The sequence below is a fragment of the Bufo gargarizans genome, chromosome 4, assembly GCF_014858855.1.
Source record: "Bufo gargarizans isolate SCDJY-AF-19 chromosome 4, ASM1485885v1, whole genome shotgun sequence".
Taxonomy (NCBI): domain Eukaryota; kingdom Metazoa; phylum Chordata; class Amphibia; order Anura; family Bufonidae; genus Bufo; species Bufo gargarizans.
The window spans coordinates 419,554,214-419,573,526 of record NC_058083.1 but is presented as its reverse complement, the minus strand read 5'-3'; the positions used below and the strand labels follow the sequence as shown (position 1 = coordinate 419,573,526).

The 19,313-nt window shown below is 42.5% G+C and overlaps 1 protein-coding gene and 1 long non-coding RNA gene across 3 annotated transcripts in view; one reads left to right on the top strand and one right to left on the bottom strand.

Moving 5' to 3' along the window:
- BCL2L11 (BCL2 like 11) overlaps positions 1–2,708 on the top strand; it is a 69,216-nt gene extending 66,508 nt beyond the window's left edge. Inside the window, exons 4-5 of the mRNA XM_044289632.1 lie at positions 362–405; positions 2,610–2,708. Coding sequence (XP_044145567.1) covers positions 362–370 — 9 coding nt within the window. The 3' untranslated portion in view covers positions 371–405; positions 2,610–2,708. The remainder of the gene's footprint in view (positions 1–361; positions 406–2,609) is intronic.
- The window catches only part of LOC122934283, an 898,769-nt gene that overhangs the window by 106,262 nt on the left and 773,194 nt on the right, over positions 1–19,313 (bottom strand). The gene's annotated exons all lie outside the window — the stretch shown is intronic.

Sequence of the window (19,313 nt, the reverse complement as noted above, 5' to 3'; positions counted from 1 at the left end):
TTATAGTACTTGCTGGGATATTCTTCTCTTGGTTCCCCATAACCGTGTAACCTGATTTTGGACAGTGCAATCATATATTTTAAATGGTTCATTAAAAGTTATGCTTTGTGATTTTCCACACCTTCCTTTCATTGTTCTATGTATCAACCTAAGATCTTTATAATTACTATAAGTACCCTTAAGCATGCCCAGACATGGGGGCAATCGCATACTGAAAAAACGAGAAGCTTATTGGATACATAGACTACAAAGTCTAGAACCCAGGGGTCTCAATAGGGAATATGAATTGTCAGATTTCATTTGATTACATTCACTGACTATACAATACTGAGATACTAATGATTTATTTTTGGTTTTTCAGATACATTAGGAACCGGACCACCACCTCATTTGCCACAATTCAATGTATCCTTTATACAATTTTCTGTCCATCTACATAATGATTACTGAGACATGCCATTTTAGTGTCAATCTTTTATGGATTTTCATTTCCTATATCTTAGTAACATCCCTAACATATGTTTTTCATATTTTCGATATATTCTGATTAGTAATATTGTGTTTTGGGGAGTCCCATCAGGGTAACACCATCCCCTTCTGTATACTCCTCCTCCTCCTTCACTAGCAATACGTTCCACAGTGGAACGCATCGCACCTCACATACACCTCCTCCTACTAACTACCAGCCGCAGTGAAACACATCGGAAGTGCGGGAACAATATATACATTGCTTGTAGTCCCCTTATTTCGTACCACACAAGTAAACATAGCCACACGGATGCGGCAGCTATTGTGATGGGACCTTACCTATCAGTATTGGAGGAGAGCGCGTGTTCCACGCTGGAACGCACTCGCATTTCCAGTTTCGGACTTCACTTTCGGTGCCCGGGACATTTAAGGGAGCAACATACCATTAGAGACAGCTTACACATGGGTGTGGATACACCATATACCAGCTCGTTTTCTCTATATGCACCATCTACTACTTACTTATCTGTTCGGCAACTTGGTAAGTCTAACCCCTCTTGTGGCACCCGGTTCCTCTCTTGAGTTTGTATATGTCTTATCAGGGCCGTCTTTAATATTGATTGGACAATGGGCAAAAATTTACTTGGGCCCCCTGGATCCCGCCTTCCCACACCTTAGCAGGCAATCACACCCTCCACCACAACATACACACAAAAAATCCACACATCTGGTAGAGTACAGTGAATGACTGTAAATACTTCCAGTTCTGAAGACTCCAGCGGCTCCGGATCAGTGCTCTGGGCAGCTGGGCTCAGGCTGGAAGTGGGCACCGCTCTGCAGGAAGGAGACCAGGGCTCGGCTCACCCTAGTGTTCCAGTGCACCCCAGCACCCCACAGTATGCAGTATAGCACCCTATAGTATACAGCAACCCACAGTATGCAGTATAGCACCCTATAGTATACAGCACCACACAGTATACAGTTTAGCACCCCACACTATACAGTACCTCACAGTATATAGTAGAGCAGTATAGCACCCCACAGTATACAACACCTCACAGTATACAGCACCCCAAACAATACACGATACAGCCCCCCACACTATACAGTACAGCAGTATAGCACTCCACACTATACCGCACCCTCAGTATACATTATACAGACCCCCACAGTATACAGTACAGCAGTATAGCCCCCCCCCCACTATACAGGCCCCCCCACAGTATACAGCCCCCACACAGTATACAGGCCCCCACACAGTATACAGGCCCCCCACACAGTATACAGGCCCCCCACACAGTATACAGGCCCCCCACACAGTATACAGCCCACCACACAGTATACAGTCCCACACAGTATACAGCCCCCCACAGTATACAGCCCACCACACAGTATACAGCCCACCACACAGTATACAGCCCACCATACAGTATACAGTCCCACACAGTATACAGCCCCACACAGTATACAGCCCACCACACAGTATACAGCCCCCACACAGTATACAGCCCCCCACACAGTATACAGCCCACCACACAGTATACATCCCACCACACAGTATACAGGCCCCCACACAGTATACAGTCCCACACAGTATACAGTCCCACACAGTATACAGTCCAACACAGTATATAGCCCACCACACAGTATACAGCCCACCACACAGTATACAGTCCCACACAGTATACAGCACCCCACTATACAGTAGTTTACAGTATATTAACATAACAGCCCCTGTCACCTTTTTCTGATGTAATCTTCACACAAAAAAGCTCCACAGCTAACTTCTGCAACACTCCACAGGACCTGTGATGACCTCATAGCCATGTGACCAGTAATTGCTAGGTTACTGGTCACATGGTGATGATGTCATTAAGGTCCTAAATAACAACTTTAACACAGTACGATCATGATGCCTGGACTCCTGGTAGAGCTGACAGCCTGACACCCGGGGCAGTGGCTAGCAGGGCTCAAGAGGCAGCTGCCTTGGGCCCCCCAGGAGCAACTGGGCCCGGGGCAGCTGCCCCTTTTGCCCCTTGGTAAAGACGGCCCTGTGTCTTATGTATTGACGAGTCTAGTCTAATTTGATAGCTATATAGGCAAATAAAGGCCCATAATCTGTCCTTTACTATCTCAAATAGATATGTGGATCAGAATCCTCTGTTCATCTGTGACTGGAGACCTCATAACATGTTGCGGCCCAGTCAACCCGCTATTATTGCACTTCCTATTATTGTGCCTATATTATCTATATAAGAAGAATTGACTATGTTCTAAAACTTTTACGTTGTGCTTGTTTTGTATTTCCTTTATTCTGTACCCCATGCAAGTATGTCTAGCCAATACATTGTAGACATGAATTGAATGTCCAGATGTGGATTTTCAGACGCTGTAACCTATAAGTTGTCAATTGTTCACGCATCTTACTATATGTACTCACACTTGATGTCATATTAATATGATCCTTTGTACTGTTTATTTTGACACACAGAGTTTGAAAAAGGTTCTTTGACCGAAACGTCACTGGAATGTAAAGTTGCCTTGTGAATAAAAGTTAATAACGATATAAATTTGTGGTGCTGTTGTTTGTATATACTAAATACTATATAGGTACCCGATCATAACAAATGGTTCACACAGGAAATCAGACAGGGAAGCTGTATAATGACAAGAGGGAATAATACACAGCTTCATTAAGATGGTTATCATATCTTGCTTGAGGGCATCTAGTGTTTTTAAGACGATACTTCTTCAAGTGTCAGCTTGTTGATCTCCTAACTGGAGCTGCCAGCGTTCTTTTAATGTTGCCAGAATTCTTTTGTTAGCAAATACCTATAAAGACGTTAGAGGGCTAATTTTGAAGTTAATTCAGTCATTAAGTTATTGTTAACGGAGGCCTCTTTGCTGTGACTGAATATGGCACGCCTTGATGAATTATATGTATATTAGTTTTGTGAAATGATGCCAACAAATCATCCCTAAAATCAGTAATTCTATTACATAAAATTAAACAGATTAATGTTTTACTTTCCTTGTCATTTGTACATATGCTGATTCACAGCTAGCAACAGAACACAAATTGCATTTAATCAAATGCCCAGATTTAATAATTATAAAGATGGCGTAAACTTAGATAACCTGTCTAGACCTGCACCAGATTTATCACAGGGGCTCAGGCAGGCTGATAAGTTTGGTGCAGGGATAGACACTTTTAACTCAATAACAACTACTGAATGGCTTACTACTTTATGCCAGAACTGTGGCGCAACTTTGACAAAATGCATATTAGGCCCGCTACTTTCCCATGTAGCTCCAACCATTTCAGCTAAGCCATGCCGCCTGTTGAGCATGTTGGAAAACAGTGTAGAAACTCACGATGCGCCAAATCGTGACTTTTTAGACAGATTTTTTTGGCACAGACACTTTAGTAAATCTGGACCAATGACTTTGATGAGAAAACAAACTAAACTGGGATTGACAACCTTTAATGTACACACTGAGTGCTACTATTAAAGGGGTTGTCTCATCTCAGACACTGATGGCATATCGCTAGGACCAGCTCCTATCTTCAGAATGGGGCCAACAAAGTGAATGTAAAGCAGCCACGCATGCGCAGTGTGAGTAAACCTTGCAGAGAGAAACACAAAATGTTTTTTATAATTGTAAACTTTAGTAGCCATACTGGGAACTGACTTGACTTTGTTACTGGTTAGTAATAAAATATTTAATAAACAATTTAATAGCAAACAATCTAATGGCCACAGATTTTTCACAGTAGAACTGTGTGCAGAAGGTGTGCAGCATTAAAAAATAACTAAGATCTCGGTCATTCATTCCATAGATACCATGATCAGTGCTGACCCTGGCATCTACGTTGTTTGAGAAAAGATGGAGCTCTCTTTCTCACCTCATGGTCCAACCCCATGCTCCAGGGCTTGCCATCAAAGCCTGATCCCTAACAATGGCCTTCAGGTATGCCACATATGCAGAGGGTGTGACCGCGAACGGGCCTGGCGGAGGGAGGGGGCCCACTGCACTCACGTATAATGGGAGCTCTCTGACCGGGCCAGCATGAAGTACAGTGAGAATGCCGGACCCCATCAGAGCGCTCTTCAAACCTGAGGGGGCGCAGAGGCAAGGAGGGGAGGAGGGCTCACTCGGCCCGGCAGTTCTTGTCACTGCCAGGCTGTTTGTTTTCAAGAGTGAAGCAGGAAGACCTCTCCGCTCCCTGCTTCACTATTCTTGAGAGCTCAGGTGCTCCCCCTGCAGGCCGCACATTGCGCTGCTGGCTGTGGGAGGAGCGCTGAAGGCCCGGAAATCGTGTGTGGGAGCACGCCATCAGGGAAGAGGGTAAGTATGTGTTTTTTTTTCCATAAAGCTGCAAAAAGGGGACAACTAGAGTGAGGGGGCACAAAAGAGAATAACCACTGTAAGGGGCATATATTTGGGTATAACTACTTTGAGGGGGCACATATCTGGCATAACTTCTGTGAGGGGGCACATATCTGGCATAACCACTGTGACGGGGCACATATCTGGCATAACCACTGTGACGGGGCACATATCTGGCATAACCACTGTGACGGGGCACATATCTGGTGTAACCACTGTGAGGGGCACATATCTGGCATAACTACTGTGAGGGGACACATATCTGGGCATAACGACTGTGAGGGGGCACATATCTGGGCATAACTACTGTGAGGGGGCACATATCTGAGCATAACGACTGTGAGGGGACACAAAAGTAGGCATAACTACTGTGACAGGAACAAAAATGGACATAACTGCTGTAATGGGGCCACAAGGAGAACATAACTATTTTGAAGGGACCACAAGGTGGGCTTGATTACTGTGAGGGGCCACAAGGTGGAAATTAGTACTGTGAGGGGCCACAAGGTGGGAATTAGTACTGTGAGGGGCCACAATGTGGGCATTAGTACTGTGTAGTAGCATTTAGGGAAAATATCCTAGATTACCCTGCTATACATTGGCATGGCTCAGTCTTACAAGCCAGCACAGCGCCCACTGCTGGTGATTTCACATGGGCAGTCACCACAGGGATCTTGTTCTGGATCCAGCGGACATTACGCCGACGCCAGAGACACCCTGGATGAGGTAGGACCAGATTTTATTAGGACTGGGTGAGTGTAGCCATGCATTGAGCTTAGGGCTCTTTAACACGGGTGGATCCTGGGCAGGTAATCCACTGCGTGAAAGTGAGCCAAGCCCCGTTCCGGACAGCAGAGACATGGAGCATTAACATGATTGATAATGCTCCGTGCCTCTCTGTGATCTTTTTACTACAAAATCACGGTAACAACTTAATCTCACTGTCTTTTTGTAGTAAAAAGATCACAGAGAGGCAAAGAGCATTATCAATCATGTTAATGCTCCGTGTCTCTGCTGTCCGGAACGGGGCTTGGCTCTCTTTAACGCAGTGAATTACCCACACAGCATCCACTCGTGTGAAAGAGCCCTTAGGGTAAAGAAAATCTGCCACCTCTTTGTAAAAATTGGGGGGGGGGGGGGGGGGGAGGGCAGATCCAAAGTTTAACACTCTAGTTACACCGCTGATAATAACTTATTCACATTAGTTATCCCATACCTGTATAATATATTTTATATATATACAGTATATAAAAGGAAAAAAAGTTGGACTGCACTCCTGAATTGTAGTGAAAACAATAAAAACTTTATTCACCCATATTGTGGCAAGCTTGCAATGTTTCGGCTCACATGAGCCTTCCTCAAGCATAGAAACAGTGAAACTGAGAGTATATAAAGGCATGTCATAAGTGACCAACCAATCACAGTGTAATTCCAATCATTGTTTGATTAAATGCATCTGATACATGTGCAAAAGAATAAACAAAGTGCATGTGCGTAAAGTGACATGTGCCATAAAATAAAAATACATAAACAGTATCCTTGTGTATAAATCAAATAACCATATGGTATAAAATACATCAGGTATATATAAAATACATCTTTTATAAGACTGTAATAAACAAGGTGACTTAATGTGCCGGATGAAGATCATAAAGATCCTACCTCAATAAGTAATGGCGCCCGCAGAGACCATCACGCTCCATTGAGCGTCTTAGATAACTCATTGCGCATGTCCAGACTAACATCGTCATGTATGGCGTAGCACATTGATAGAGCGCATGCGCTCTTCGCAATTATCCTAAAACCACCATGTTGTTTGAAGGCAAACTGCCCCATTGTTCTATAAGTGTTTGTTATAGGGATATTTAAAGTGCGAAGTGCATCCTCAACAGTTTACAGGCCGCCGTAGGTGAATCTTACGTTATCCAGCATATAGGGAGAGCTCCAAATCTGCCGAGATGGAACCCAACCCAATGAGTTGCCCATGTCAGAAGGGGACACGTCAATGTACCCCACTGGCACTGACAACCACAATGCCGGTACTTGTGCAGCCCTAGGGGGGATTCTCCCTTAGATTTTAAGGAAGGCACTGCACATAAATTGAGTATCTGGAATTGTGCAACAGTTGAAAGAGCAGGTACTATTGCTGGGCGTCATCACATTCAAAGAGGTTTGGTCCAAGGATCTTCATCCGGTCGTGTGAATATTAAAATTTCTAAAAGGCAAGAGAGAAATTACAAATTAGTTTCAAGTAGGATAATATATTTGATGTAAGTTACAAATTATACTTTCACCATTCCTTGGCACTATTATACACAATTGCAGCAGGAAGACCACCAACACAAGGAAAATCAGGCTGAACCCCAAATCAAGGGTATAGACTATCCAGAGTATATATCCATTGTAGTTCTCTTTTTTTTTAAAATTGCTATTCGGTCACCGCCTCTTCTGGGTAACGCAATGTGATCTAAGATCCAGCATCTTAGATCCCGTTCTGTATGTTGAAGGGATCCAAAATGTCTGGAAACAGGTAGATCAATGCGGTTTTTCCTTATGGAATTTCTGTGATTGTTTAACCTTAATTTCAATTCAGTTGATGTTTCACCAACAAGTATTAGGTTACATGGACATGATAACACATAGATCACATATGATGAGGAACATGTGAGATGAAATCTGATAGGATACTCTTTCCCTGTATGTGGGTGTACAAAGGATTTGGATTACAAATATGGCGACAATTGACGCAGTTAAGGCACGGGAAACATCCCAGACCCGGCTGCGTCAATGTTCGCTGTACCATACCTTTTTAGGACCTATGTCTGCTCTGACCAATTGGTCTCTAATATTCCTGTTCTTACGGTATTACAAAAGAGGAGGAATTTTAAACTCAGGGACATCTTTGATACATCTATTGAGAATACTCCAATTATTTTTCAGAATCTGTCCTATCTCCAAACTACAATCAGAATATGTCGAAATAAACTGTATCCTTTGGACTTTTTGGGAAATATGTTGGGTACTTTCCGTATTTGTGTGAAGAACTTTACATTTTTGTTTATTTAACAGTTTGCGGGGGTAACCACGCTCTTTAAATTTACCTTCCATCATATCCAATGTGGTGGTCAACTCCGCCCCATTGGATACAATGCGTTTTGCCCTCAAAAATTGCGAGTAAGGGAGATGTTTGATCATACTACATGGATGGTTACTCGCAAACCGTAAAATCGTGTTTCTGTCTGTGGGCTTGACAAACAAGCCCGTACAGATTGAGCCATCAACCAGTTTGACATTGGTATCCAAAAATGACAAATTTGTTTTAGAACAAGACACTGTATATTGGAGATCACCATCCACGCTATTAAGGTATTGCTGAAATTAATTTAATTGTGTTTCAGTCCCCGTCCACAGGAGCAAGACGTCATCTATGTATCTCCACCACCTCAAAACATATTGAAAGTGGTGGGATACATAGATAAAGTCCTCCTCCATGTGGCGCATATATATATATTGCGCCCCGTTTTTGATTAAAGAACAAGAAGTCATTATTCTCAAGTATCAGTTTCAGAAGAGTAATGACAAAGTATTTTGTATCAGAGGTTATGTGAGAGCCATCCAGATATTTATTGACTGCAGCAATACCTTTTTCATGACCTATTGATGTATATAAGGATACCACATCAAAAGATACAAGAGTTATGGATTCCACACTACTAGTATCAACTCCTCTCAATTGTTGCAAAAAATCCCCTGTGTCTTTGATGTAAGATTGTCCGGCTGTCGAGAAGTCCCTAAGCATCTTGTCAAGGAAAATAGCTATTCTGCTAAATATAGAGTCTGTGCCTGATACGATGGGGCGGCCAGGAGGGTCCACAAGACTTTTATGGATCTTAGGTAATATATATATATTACTGGAGTAATGGGAAAAGGTACCAACAAATATTCCCTTAACCCCTCGTCTATAATGCCTGCCACCACCGCATCAGACAGATTCTTCTTAATTGTTTTCATAATGTGAAATTTGAGATCACCCTGAAGAATACCATATACATTTGTGTCTTTCAATTGACGTTGAATCTCCTTGATGTAATTAGAGTTATCAAGTACAACCACCCCACCCCCCCCGCCCTTATCGGCGGGTTTGATCGTCAAATGTTTTTTTTTTTTTTGAGCTGTGATAAAGCCTCCATCTCTGCGGAAGTCAAATTTGGACTTCTTAGTATATCTGATTCTCCTATAGAGGATTTTAAATTCCTTATATCTCTTTTAACCGCAGAAATGTAGGCATCTACCGCAGGCTCATCAATGATGGGAGTAAAATCACTTTTGTTAGTCAATCCCAATTTTTTAAGCGACAATTCACTAGAGCATGTTTGCATATTAACAGTTGAATCCCTAAAAAACGTTTTTAACTTAATAGAACGGAAAAAATCATTTAAATCCATTTCAAAATTAAACCAATTTACCTTGGAGCTCGGACAGAATGTAAGTCCCTTAGACAAAATGCTATATTGGGCTTCAGTCAATTCCACTGAGGACAAATTAAAGACTATTGTCTCTTTCTTTGTGTGGATCCCTTCATCGACTGTAATCTGGTTCTGTTGTATCGCTGTTTTCCTTTTCCTTCTGTATCTGTGGCCTCCTCTTCTGGTTCTTGTTCCTTTCTTTTCTTTACATCCAAGTTGTTCCCTAAAAAAACTTTTTCCTCATCAGTAGATGTCTGTGTATTTTTCCTCTTTTTCTTGTTATCCCGGTTGAAACCCATATAGGAAAATTCTGATTGCCACGTGTATATGTTACCCCTTTTATAATCTTCAGTATCACGTACCCATTTGTTCCTTTTCCCTTCCTCCAATTCTTTCTGTAATTTACATAGTTGGCTTTTCATTTCTTCCTTGTATTGTGTAAATTCATCCTCTGACATTTGTGTCTGCAATATACATTCCACCTCCATCAAGTTCTTAGTGAGTGTAACCACCTCTAATTGCAAAAATTCAATGTTTAGCAAGATGTAGTCCAGTGAATATCTATTAGACAGTGTTTCAAACCGTTTACAAAATATATCATTGTTGGGAAAAAGGTTGGGATGCAAGTTGGAGCGCATCCCTCTAGGTATCTTCTTTTCTTTGTAATATTGTCCCAATGTGGCCATGTGTAATTTCATGGTTCTTAAATGTCTAGATAAAGTTATATACTTGCGTTTAAGTTCTTTTGAGGTGGGAGCCAGAAGAAAAGAGGCATCACTTTAAATTCCTTGCAGTATATATATATATATTATACTTATAGAAATGAGTTTCTGTCTGTCTGTTCTTTTTGCACAACCAAACGACTGGACCAATCTGCACCAAATTTGGCACATAGTGTCTAGCTCTCTAGGACATACCTTTCCTGAGATATTCCCCAAAAAATGAAAATATGGTACCATCACATGACCTGCACTAGCCAATAGAAGCCTGCAGGTCTTTCACTCATATCCCAACTACCATACACACGGTCACATGACCCTTATCAGCCAATAGAAGCTCGTAGGCCCTTAGTCTCGAAATACACACAGTTTTACACCAGGTTTCCATAATAACCCAGCCAATTTTCTTCACTGCTGTAGGTCAGCTTAAATGGGGAAGGGCACTGTTAAGGGAGCGGAGTGCTGTGGAGATCACAGTTAAGGGGGCAGGCTGCTGTGGAGGTCACAGTTAAGGGGACAGTCCTCTATAGAGGTCAGTGTTAGGGGCAGATTGCTGTAGAGGCCACTGTTACGGGGGCAGGGGTATTGTGGAGATCACTAATAAAGGGGCAGCCACTGTAGAGGTTACTGTTAAGGAGGCAGGGGACTGTGGAGGTCACTATTAACCACTTTCTGACCGCCCATAGGATATAAACGTCCTATGGGCGGTTGTTCATCTGTAAATGGAAGTTCTAAAACGTCCATTCAGAGATGGCAGCTGCACGATTAGTGCAGCTGCCGAGCGGGTGGCCCGCTGTCAGTGACAGCAGGGCAACCCAGACAGAAGGCAGGGACAGTTCACAGCTGTCCCTGCCTTCTAAATCGCGGTATAGACAGCGCTCAGTGATGCTATGCGCTTTGTGTCTCGGCCCGGTGGTCATGTGACCGCTGAGAGTGCAGGAGCTGTCGGGTCTTCCACAGACCTCGATCAGCCCTGCACTGAGGCTGTACAACACTGTACTCTGCTGTACAGCATCTCTAGGGGGTGTATTTCCCCTGTATCTGGGGCTACTATGTCAGCCACAGTTACAGGAGAAATCAATAGTGAAAAAAAAAATATATATATGAAGTTACCGTATTTTTTACCGTAGCTTTATAAGACGCACCCAATGATAAGACGCAACCCAGATTTTAGAGGAGGAAAATAAGAAAAATATATTTTTCATCAGACCTCATATCAGCCCACTCAGACCACCATCAGAACTCATATCAGCCCACTCAGAGCCTTATCAGACCTCAGATTATCCCATCAGACCCTTATAAGACCTCAGATTAGCCCATCAGGCCTCAGATTAGCCCATCAGACCTCAGATTAGCCCATCAGACCTCATTTTAGCCCATCAGACCCAAGATTAGCCCATCAGTACCCCTAATCAGACCTCAGATTAGCCCATCAGTACCCCTAATCAGACCTCAGATTAGCCCATCAGTATCCCTAATCAGACCCCAGATTAGTTCATCAGTACCCCCAGACCTCAGATTAGCCCATCAGTACCCCTAATCAGACCTCAGATTAGCCCATCAGTACCCCCAGACCTCAGATCAACCCATCAGTACCCCCAGACCTCAGAATAGCTTATCAGTACCCCCAGAGCTTAGAAAAGCCCATCGGTACCTCATCAGACCTCAGAATAGCCCCTCAGTACACCCATCAGACCTCAGATCAAACTAAAATAAAAAATTATCTTACCTGTCCTGTGCTGCGGCTCCACTTCAGCTGTCACGCTCCCATCTTCCTGGCCTGCGCTGCTCTGTCACATGACTGCGTGCAGCATTTGGTCATAGTGCGTGCACTACATCCTGACGGTGTACGGGGTCAGGACAGTGCAGCGCAGGTCGGGAAGATGGGAGCGCAACAGCTGAAGAGGAGCCGCGGCGCAGACCAGGGAATGTAAGTATTACCTGCGCTTGTGGTGCTTCGCTCCCCGCTCCTAATACATACTAGTAAGCGCTTCAATAATGGAAACGCTTACTAGTATTCATTTTATAAGACACACGGACATTTTCCCTCCACTTTTTTTGGGGGAAAGTGCATCTTATAAAGCGAAAAATATGGTAAATGTCCCCCAGAGGTCTTGTATGACCTTATGAGGGACGCAAAGTGTAAAATAAAAAAAGATAAAGTGTTTTATAAAAAATAAAATAAAAAAGGTTTCACATGTAAAAAAAAATAAAAAAATAGAAATAATATAACAGTAATGAAACAGACATATTTGATATTGCAGCGTCCATGATGGCCGGCTCTATAAATATATCATAAATATATCACATAATCCACCCCGTCTGATAAACACCAATAAAAATAAAAAAATAAAAACTGTGTAAAAAAAAGCCATTTTTGTCACCTTACATCACAAAAAGTGCAACACCAAGTGATCAAAAAGGCATATGTCCTACAAAAAGGTACCAATAAAACCGTCACCGCATCTCGCAAAAAATGAGCCCCTACATAAGAAAATCTCTCTCAAAAAAATAATAATATATAGCTCTTAGAACATGGAGGCATTAAAACATCATTTTTTGTTTCAAAAATGCTAGTACTGTGTTAAAGTGAAATAAATAAAAGTATTTATATTAGGTATCGCCGTGTCCATAACAACCAAGTCTATAAAAATATCACATGACCTAACCCCTCACGTGAACACTGTAATAAAAATAAAATAAAAACAGTGCCAAAAAAGCAATTTTTTGTCACCTAACACCACATAAAGTTCAACACCAAGCGATCAAAAAGGCGTATGCCCCCTTAAATAGTACCAATCAAACTGTCACCTCATACCGCAAAAAAGTGAGACCCTAACTAAGACAATCGGTTAATAAATAAAAAAAAGCTATGGCTCTCAGACTATAGAGACACTAAAATATATTTTTTTGTTTCAAAAATGCTATTATTGTGTAAAACTTAAATAAATAAGAAAAAGCATGCATATTAGGTATTGCCACGCCTATAAGGGTGCATGGCATCTAAAAACCAGTTCAGGAAAATCTCTCTTCCAAAAACCATATGGCGCTCCTTTTCTTCTGCTCCCTGCCGTGTGCCCTTACATCAGTTTACGACCATATGTCGGGTGTTTATGTAAACCGCAGAATCAGGGTAATAAATATTGAGTTTTGTTTGGCTGTTAACCCTCGATGTGTTAAAGAAAAAAATGGATTAAAATGGAAAATCGTAAAATAAATTTTTAAATGTTATCTCCATTTTCCTTTAATTCTTGTGGAACACCTAAAGGGTTAACAAAGTTTGTAAAATCAGTTTTGAGTAACTTGAGGGGTTTAGTTTTTACAATGGGGTCATTTTTTAGGGGGTTTCCACTATGAAAGGTCCTTAAAAAGTAGGTTTTGGAAATTTCCTTAAAAAATTTAAGAATTGCTTCTAACGTCTTAAAAAAATAAAATGACATTTACAAAATGATGCCAACATAAAAAAGTAAAACATATTGACTCAAATTTAACATTAACATGAAGTACAATGTGTCACGAGAAAACAATCTCAGAATGGCTTGGATAAGTAAAATCGTTCCAAAGTTATTACCACATAAAGTGACATATGTCAGATTTGCAAAATTAAGCCTGGTCAGGAAGTGGGCAAATGGCCCGGTCTGGAAGTGGTTAAAGGGGCAGCTGCTCTGAGGGTCACTTTTAAGGCAGAGGGGTACTGTGGAAGTCACTGTTAAAGGGGCTGTGGAGAACTCTCTTAAGGGGGCAGAGAATGGTGGAGGTCACAGTTAAGGGGACGGTCCAGTATGAAGGTCAGTGTTAAGGGGTGGGGTGCTGTAGAGGTCACTGTTGAGGGGGTGGGGTGTTGTGTAGGTCACATTTTGAGGGAACAGAGTTCTGTGGAAGTCATTGTTAAGGGGGCGGGTTATTGTGGAAATCACTGTTAACAAGACAGGGGACTGTGGAGGCCACTATTAAAGGGGCAGCTGCTGTTGAGGTCACTGTTAAGGCAGTGGGGTACTGTCAGGTCACTGTTAAGGGAGCGGGGTACAGTGGAGGTCACTGCTAAGGGAGCGGGGTACTGTGGCAGTCACTGTTAACGGAGCAGAGTACTGTAGCAGTCACTGTTAAAGGGGCAGGTGCTGTGAGGTCTCACTGTTAACCCCTTAAGGACACATGACGTACCGGTACGGCATGTTTCCCGAGTCCTTAAGGACACATGACGTACCGGTACGTCATGGCTTTAAATAGCGATGCCGGCGCCGCGGGGGTTAATCGGAACGGGATGCCGGCTGAAATCATTCAGCCGGCATCCTGTAACAATGCAGGGGGGGGGTCATTTGACCCCCCCCGCATCGACGATCGCAGAAAACCGCAGGTCAATTCAGACCTGCGGTTTGCTGCGCTTTTTGCAGTTTCTGATCCCCGCGGTCCCTGACCGCGGGGATCAGAAACTTTAGAGTGCCTAAAATCAATATAGTACACCCCCCCTGCACCCCTGCATGATTTGATGGCGGCGGGTGGTGCAGGGGGGGTGTCGCAGGCGGTGGGGGCGTTGCGGGAGGCGGGCGGTGCGGCAGGCGGGATCGCGATCCCCCGCCCGCCTCCTATTGCGTAATCGTTGGTGTACAGTGGGTATACCAGGGTGCCAGCACATTGCTGGCACCCTGGTATAAACGGCTGACATCGTTGATGCGATGTCAGCCGTTTAACCCTTTCCATACAGCGGTCCGTACGGACCGCTGTATGGAAAAGGTTAACAGTAAGAGGGAGCTCCCTCCCTCTCCGATCGGGGGGCTGCTGTGCCTTTGCAGCCCCCCGATGGAGAGGGAGAGAGCCCCCAGAGAGCCCCCCGAAGCCCCGTCCTCACCCTTCCCCGTCTGCGAAGTTCTGACCATAACTGAGCAGACGGGGAAGGTTCCCATGGCAACAGGACGCCTGCTCAGGCGTCCTGCTGTCCATGGTGCTGAACAGATCTGTGCTGAAAGCATAGATCTGTTCAGTGTAAGTAAAATACAGTACAGAAACCTATATAGTTTCTGTACTGTATTTTACAGACATCAGACCCACTGGATCTTCAAGAACCAAGTGGGTCTGGGTCAAAAAATAAAAAGAATAAGTGAAAAAAGTTAAGATAAAAAAAAAAAACATTTATCACTGAATAAAAATTAAAAAAATAAAATAAACTACACATATTAGGTATCGCCGCGTCCGTAACGACCTGATCTATAAAACGGCCATGTTACTTTCCCCGCACAGTGAACGCCATAAAAATAAAAAAATAAAAACTATGAGAAAATTTAAATTTTGCCCACCTTACTTCCCAAAAAAGGTAATAAAAGTGATCAAAAAAGTCGCATGTACGCCAAAATAGTACCAATCAAACCGTCATCTCATCCCGCAAAAAATGAGACCCTACTTAAGATAATCGCCCAAAAACTGAAAAAACTATGGCTCTTAGACTATGGAAACACTAAAACATCATTTTTTTTGTTTCAAAAATAAAATCATTGTGTAAAACCTACATAAATAAAAATAAAGTATACATATTAGGTATTGCCGCGTCCGTATCGACCGGCTCTATATAAATATCACATGACCTAACCCCTCAGGTGACCACCGTAAAAAAAAAAAAAAAACGGTGTAAAAAAAGCTATTTTTTGCCATCTTACGTCACAAAAAGTGTAATAGCAAGCGATCAAAAAGTCATATGCACCCCAAAATAGTGCCAATCAAACTGTCATCTCATCCCGCAAAAAATTAGACCCTACTCAAGATAATTGCCCAAAAACTGAAAAAACTATGGCTCTCAGACTATGGAGACACTAAACAATTTTTTGGTTTTAAAAACGAAGTTATTTTATAAAACTTACATAAATAAAAAAAAATTGTATACATATTGGGTATCGCTGCGTCCGTGACAACCTGCTCTATAAAATTACCACATGATCTAACCTGTCAGATGAATGTTGTAAATAACAAAAAAAAAAACGTGCCAAAAAAGCTATTTCTTGTTACCTTGCCGCACAAAAAGTGTAATATAGAGCAACCAAAAATCATATCTACCCTGAACTAGTACCAACAATACTGCCACCCTATTCCGTACTTTCTAAAATGGGGTCACTTTTTTGGAGTTTCTACTCTAGGGGTGCATCAGGGGGGCTTCAAATGGGACATGGTGTCAAAAAACCAGTCCAGCAAAATCTGCCTTCCAAAAACCGTATGGCATTCCTTTCCTTCTGCGCCCTGCCGTGTGCCCGTACAGTGGTTTACGACCACATATGGGGTGTTTCTGTAAACTACAGAATCAGGGCCATAAATAATGAGTTTTGTTTGGCTGTTAACCCTTGCTTTGTAACTGGAAAAAAAATATTAAAATGGAAAATCTGCCAAAAAAGTGAAATTTTGAAATTGTATCTCTATTTTCCATTAAATCTTGTGCAACACCTAAAGGGTTAACAAAGTTTGTAAAATCAGTTTTGAATACCTTGAGAGGTGTAGTTTCTTAGATGGGGTCACTTTTATGGAGTTTCTACTCTAGGGGTGCATCAGGGGGGCTTCAAATGGGACATGGTGTCAAAAAAACTGTCCAGCAAAATCTGGCTTCCAAAAACCATACGGCGCACCTTTCACTCTACGCCCCGCTGTGTGGCCGTACAGTAGTTTACGGCCACATATTGGGTGTTTCTGTAAATGGCAGAGTCAGGGCAATAAAGATACAGTCTTGTTTGGCTGTTAACCCTTGCTTTCTTAGTGGAAAAAATGGGTTAAAATGGAAAATTAGGCAAAAAAATGAAATTCTCAAATTTCATCCCCATTTGCCAATAACTCTTGTGCAACACCTAAAGGGTTAACGAAGTTTGTAAAATCAGTTTTGAATACCTTGAGGGGTGTAGTTTCTTAGATGGGGTCACTTTTATGGAGTTTCTACTCTAGGGGTGCATCAGGGGGCTTCAAATGGGACATGGTGTCAAAAAAACTGTCCAGCAAAATCTGGCTTCCAAAAACCATACGGCGCACCTTTCACTCTACGCCCCGCTGTGTGGCCGTACAGTAGTTTACGGCCACATATTGGGTGTTTCTGTAAATGGCAGAGTCAGGGCAATAAAGATACAGTCTTGTTTGGCTGTTAACCCTTGCTTTGTTAGTGGAAAAAATGGGTTAAAATGGAAAATTAGGCAAAAAAATGAAATTCTCAAATTTCATCCCCATTTGCCAATAACTCTTGTGCAACACCTAAAGGGTTAACGAAGTTTGTAAAATCAGTTTTGAATACCTTGAGGGGTGTAGTTTCTTAGATGGGGTCACTTTTATGGAGTTTCTACTCTAGGGGTGCATCAGGGGGCTTCAAATGGGACATGGTGTCAAAAAAACTGTCCAGCAAAATCTGGCTTCCAAAAACCATACGGCGCACCTTTCACTCTACGCCCCGCTGTGTGGCCGTACAGTAGTTTACGGCCACATATGGGGTGTTTCTGTAAACGGCAGAGTCAGGGCAATAAAGATACAGTCTTGTTTGGCTGTTAACCCTTGCTTTGTTAGTGGAAAAAATGGGTTAAAATGGAAAATTAGGCAAAAAAATGAAATTCTCAAATTTCATCCCCATTTGCCAATAACTCTTGTGCAACACCTAAAGGGTTAACGGAGTTTGTAAAATCAGTTTTGAATACCTTGAGGGGTGTAGTTTATAGAATGGGGTCATTTTTGGGCGGTTTCTATTATGTAAGCCTCGCAAAGTGACTTCAGAGCTGTAGTGGTCCCTAAAAATTGGGTTTTTGTAAATTTCTGAAAAATTTAAAGATTTGCTTCTAAACTTCTAAGCCTTGTAACATCCCCAAAAAATAAAATATCATTCCCAAAATAATTCAAACATGAAGTAGACATATGGGGAATGTTAAGTCATCACAATTTTTGGGGGTATTACTATGTATTACAGAAGTAGAGAAACTGAAACTTTGACATTTTCAAATTTTTCCAAATTTTTGGTAAATTAGGTATTTTATTATGCAAAAAAATTAATTTTTTTGACTTTATTTTACCAGTGTCATGAAGTACAATATGTGACGAAAAAACAATCTCAGAATGGCCTGTATAAGTAAAAGCGTTTTAAAGTTATCAGCACTTAAAGTGACACTGGTCAGATTTGCAAAAAATGGCCTGGTCCTTAAGGTGAAAATGAGCCTGGTCCTTAAGGGGTTAAGGGGACAGGGAATGGTGGAGGTCACAGTTAAGGGGACTGTAAACTATGGTCAATGATAAGGGGCGGGGTGCTGTAGAAGTCACTGTTAAGGGGGCGGGCCACTGTGGAGGTCACTGTCAAGGGGGTGGGGTGCTGTGGAACTCACTTTTAAAGGGGTCCTTCTGCTTATATATATACAGTCGTGGCAAAAAGTTTTGAGAATTACACAAATATTAGTTTTCACAAGGTTTGCTGCTAAACTGCTTTTAGATCTTTGTTTCAGTTGTTTCTGTGATGTAGTGAAATAGAATTATACGCACTTCATACGTTTCAAAGGCTTTTATCGACAATTACATGACATTTATGCAGAGAGTCAGTATTTGCAGTGTTGGCCCTTCTTTTTCAGGACCTCTGCAATTCGACTGGGCATTCTCTCTGTAACGGACCGTTTCCGCAGACAAGGGGTTAAAATCCGTTTAGGCGATATGCCCCTTTCTGAGAGACAGGCACAGCTACTGCAGAACACCAAACTCCCGAACTGGATACGAAATAGCACTCCAAACTGGAACCTCGCGAATAGCTGCTAGCAGACGAACAGGAAAAGCATACAGTCAGCTTACACTCCTGGCAATCAGTCTCTAACAGCATATAGGGAATCCCCCCAATAAAGAGACAAGGCTCCGTGTTGAGGGTCAAGCAGTGGTCTGACGTGCTGGCACACCCAGCCTGGTTTTTATTAGTTGTTGCAAATACAGGACAGATACAACACATCCCCACAATGCATCATGGTTTCCTCCTCTCTGTCCCGGAGACAACCGAGAAGTAATCCAATTATCTCTCAGGACAAAGGGAAATCGCCAATACACATGTGGAGACAACAGGACAGACTTCAGGACATTTTCTATGAGAGGGAGGCTAGGCATGAGTGGGATGACCCCCATGAGGTAGAGCAAGACCTGGCTCTCCTAGCAACCCTGGAGTGGGAACTGGAGCAGGACTACCGAGATCTCTTCCACTCCATTGGGAAGGCTCAGCAGGACAGTAAGGTGACAGACCACTGCTTGACCCTCAACACGGAGCCTTGTCTCATTATTGGGGGGATTCCCTGTATGC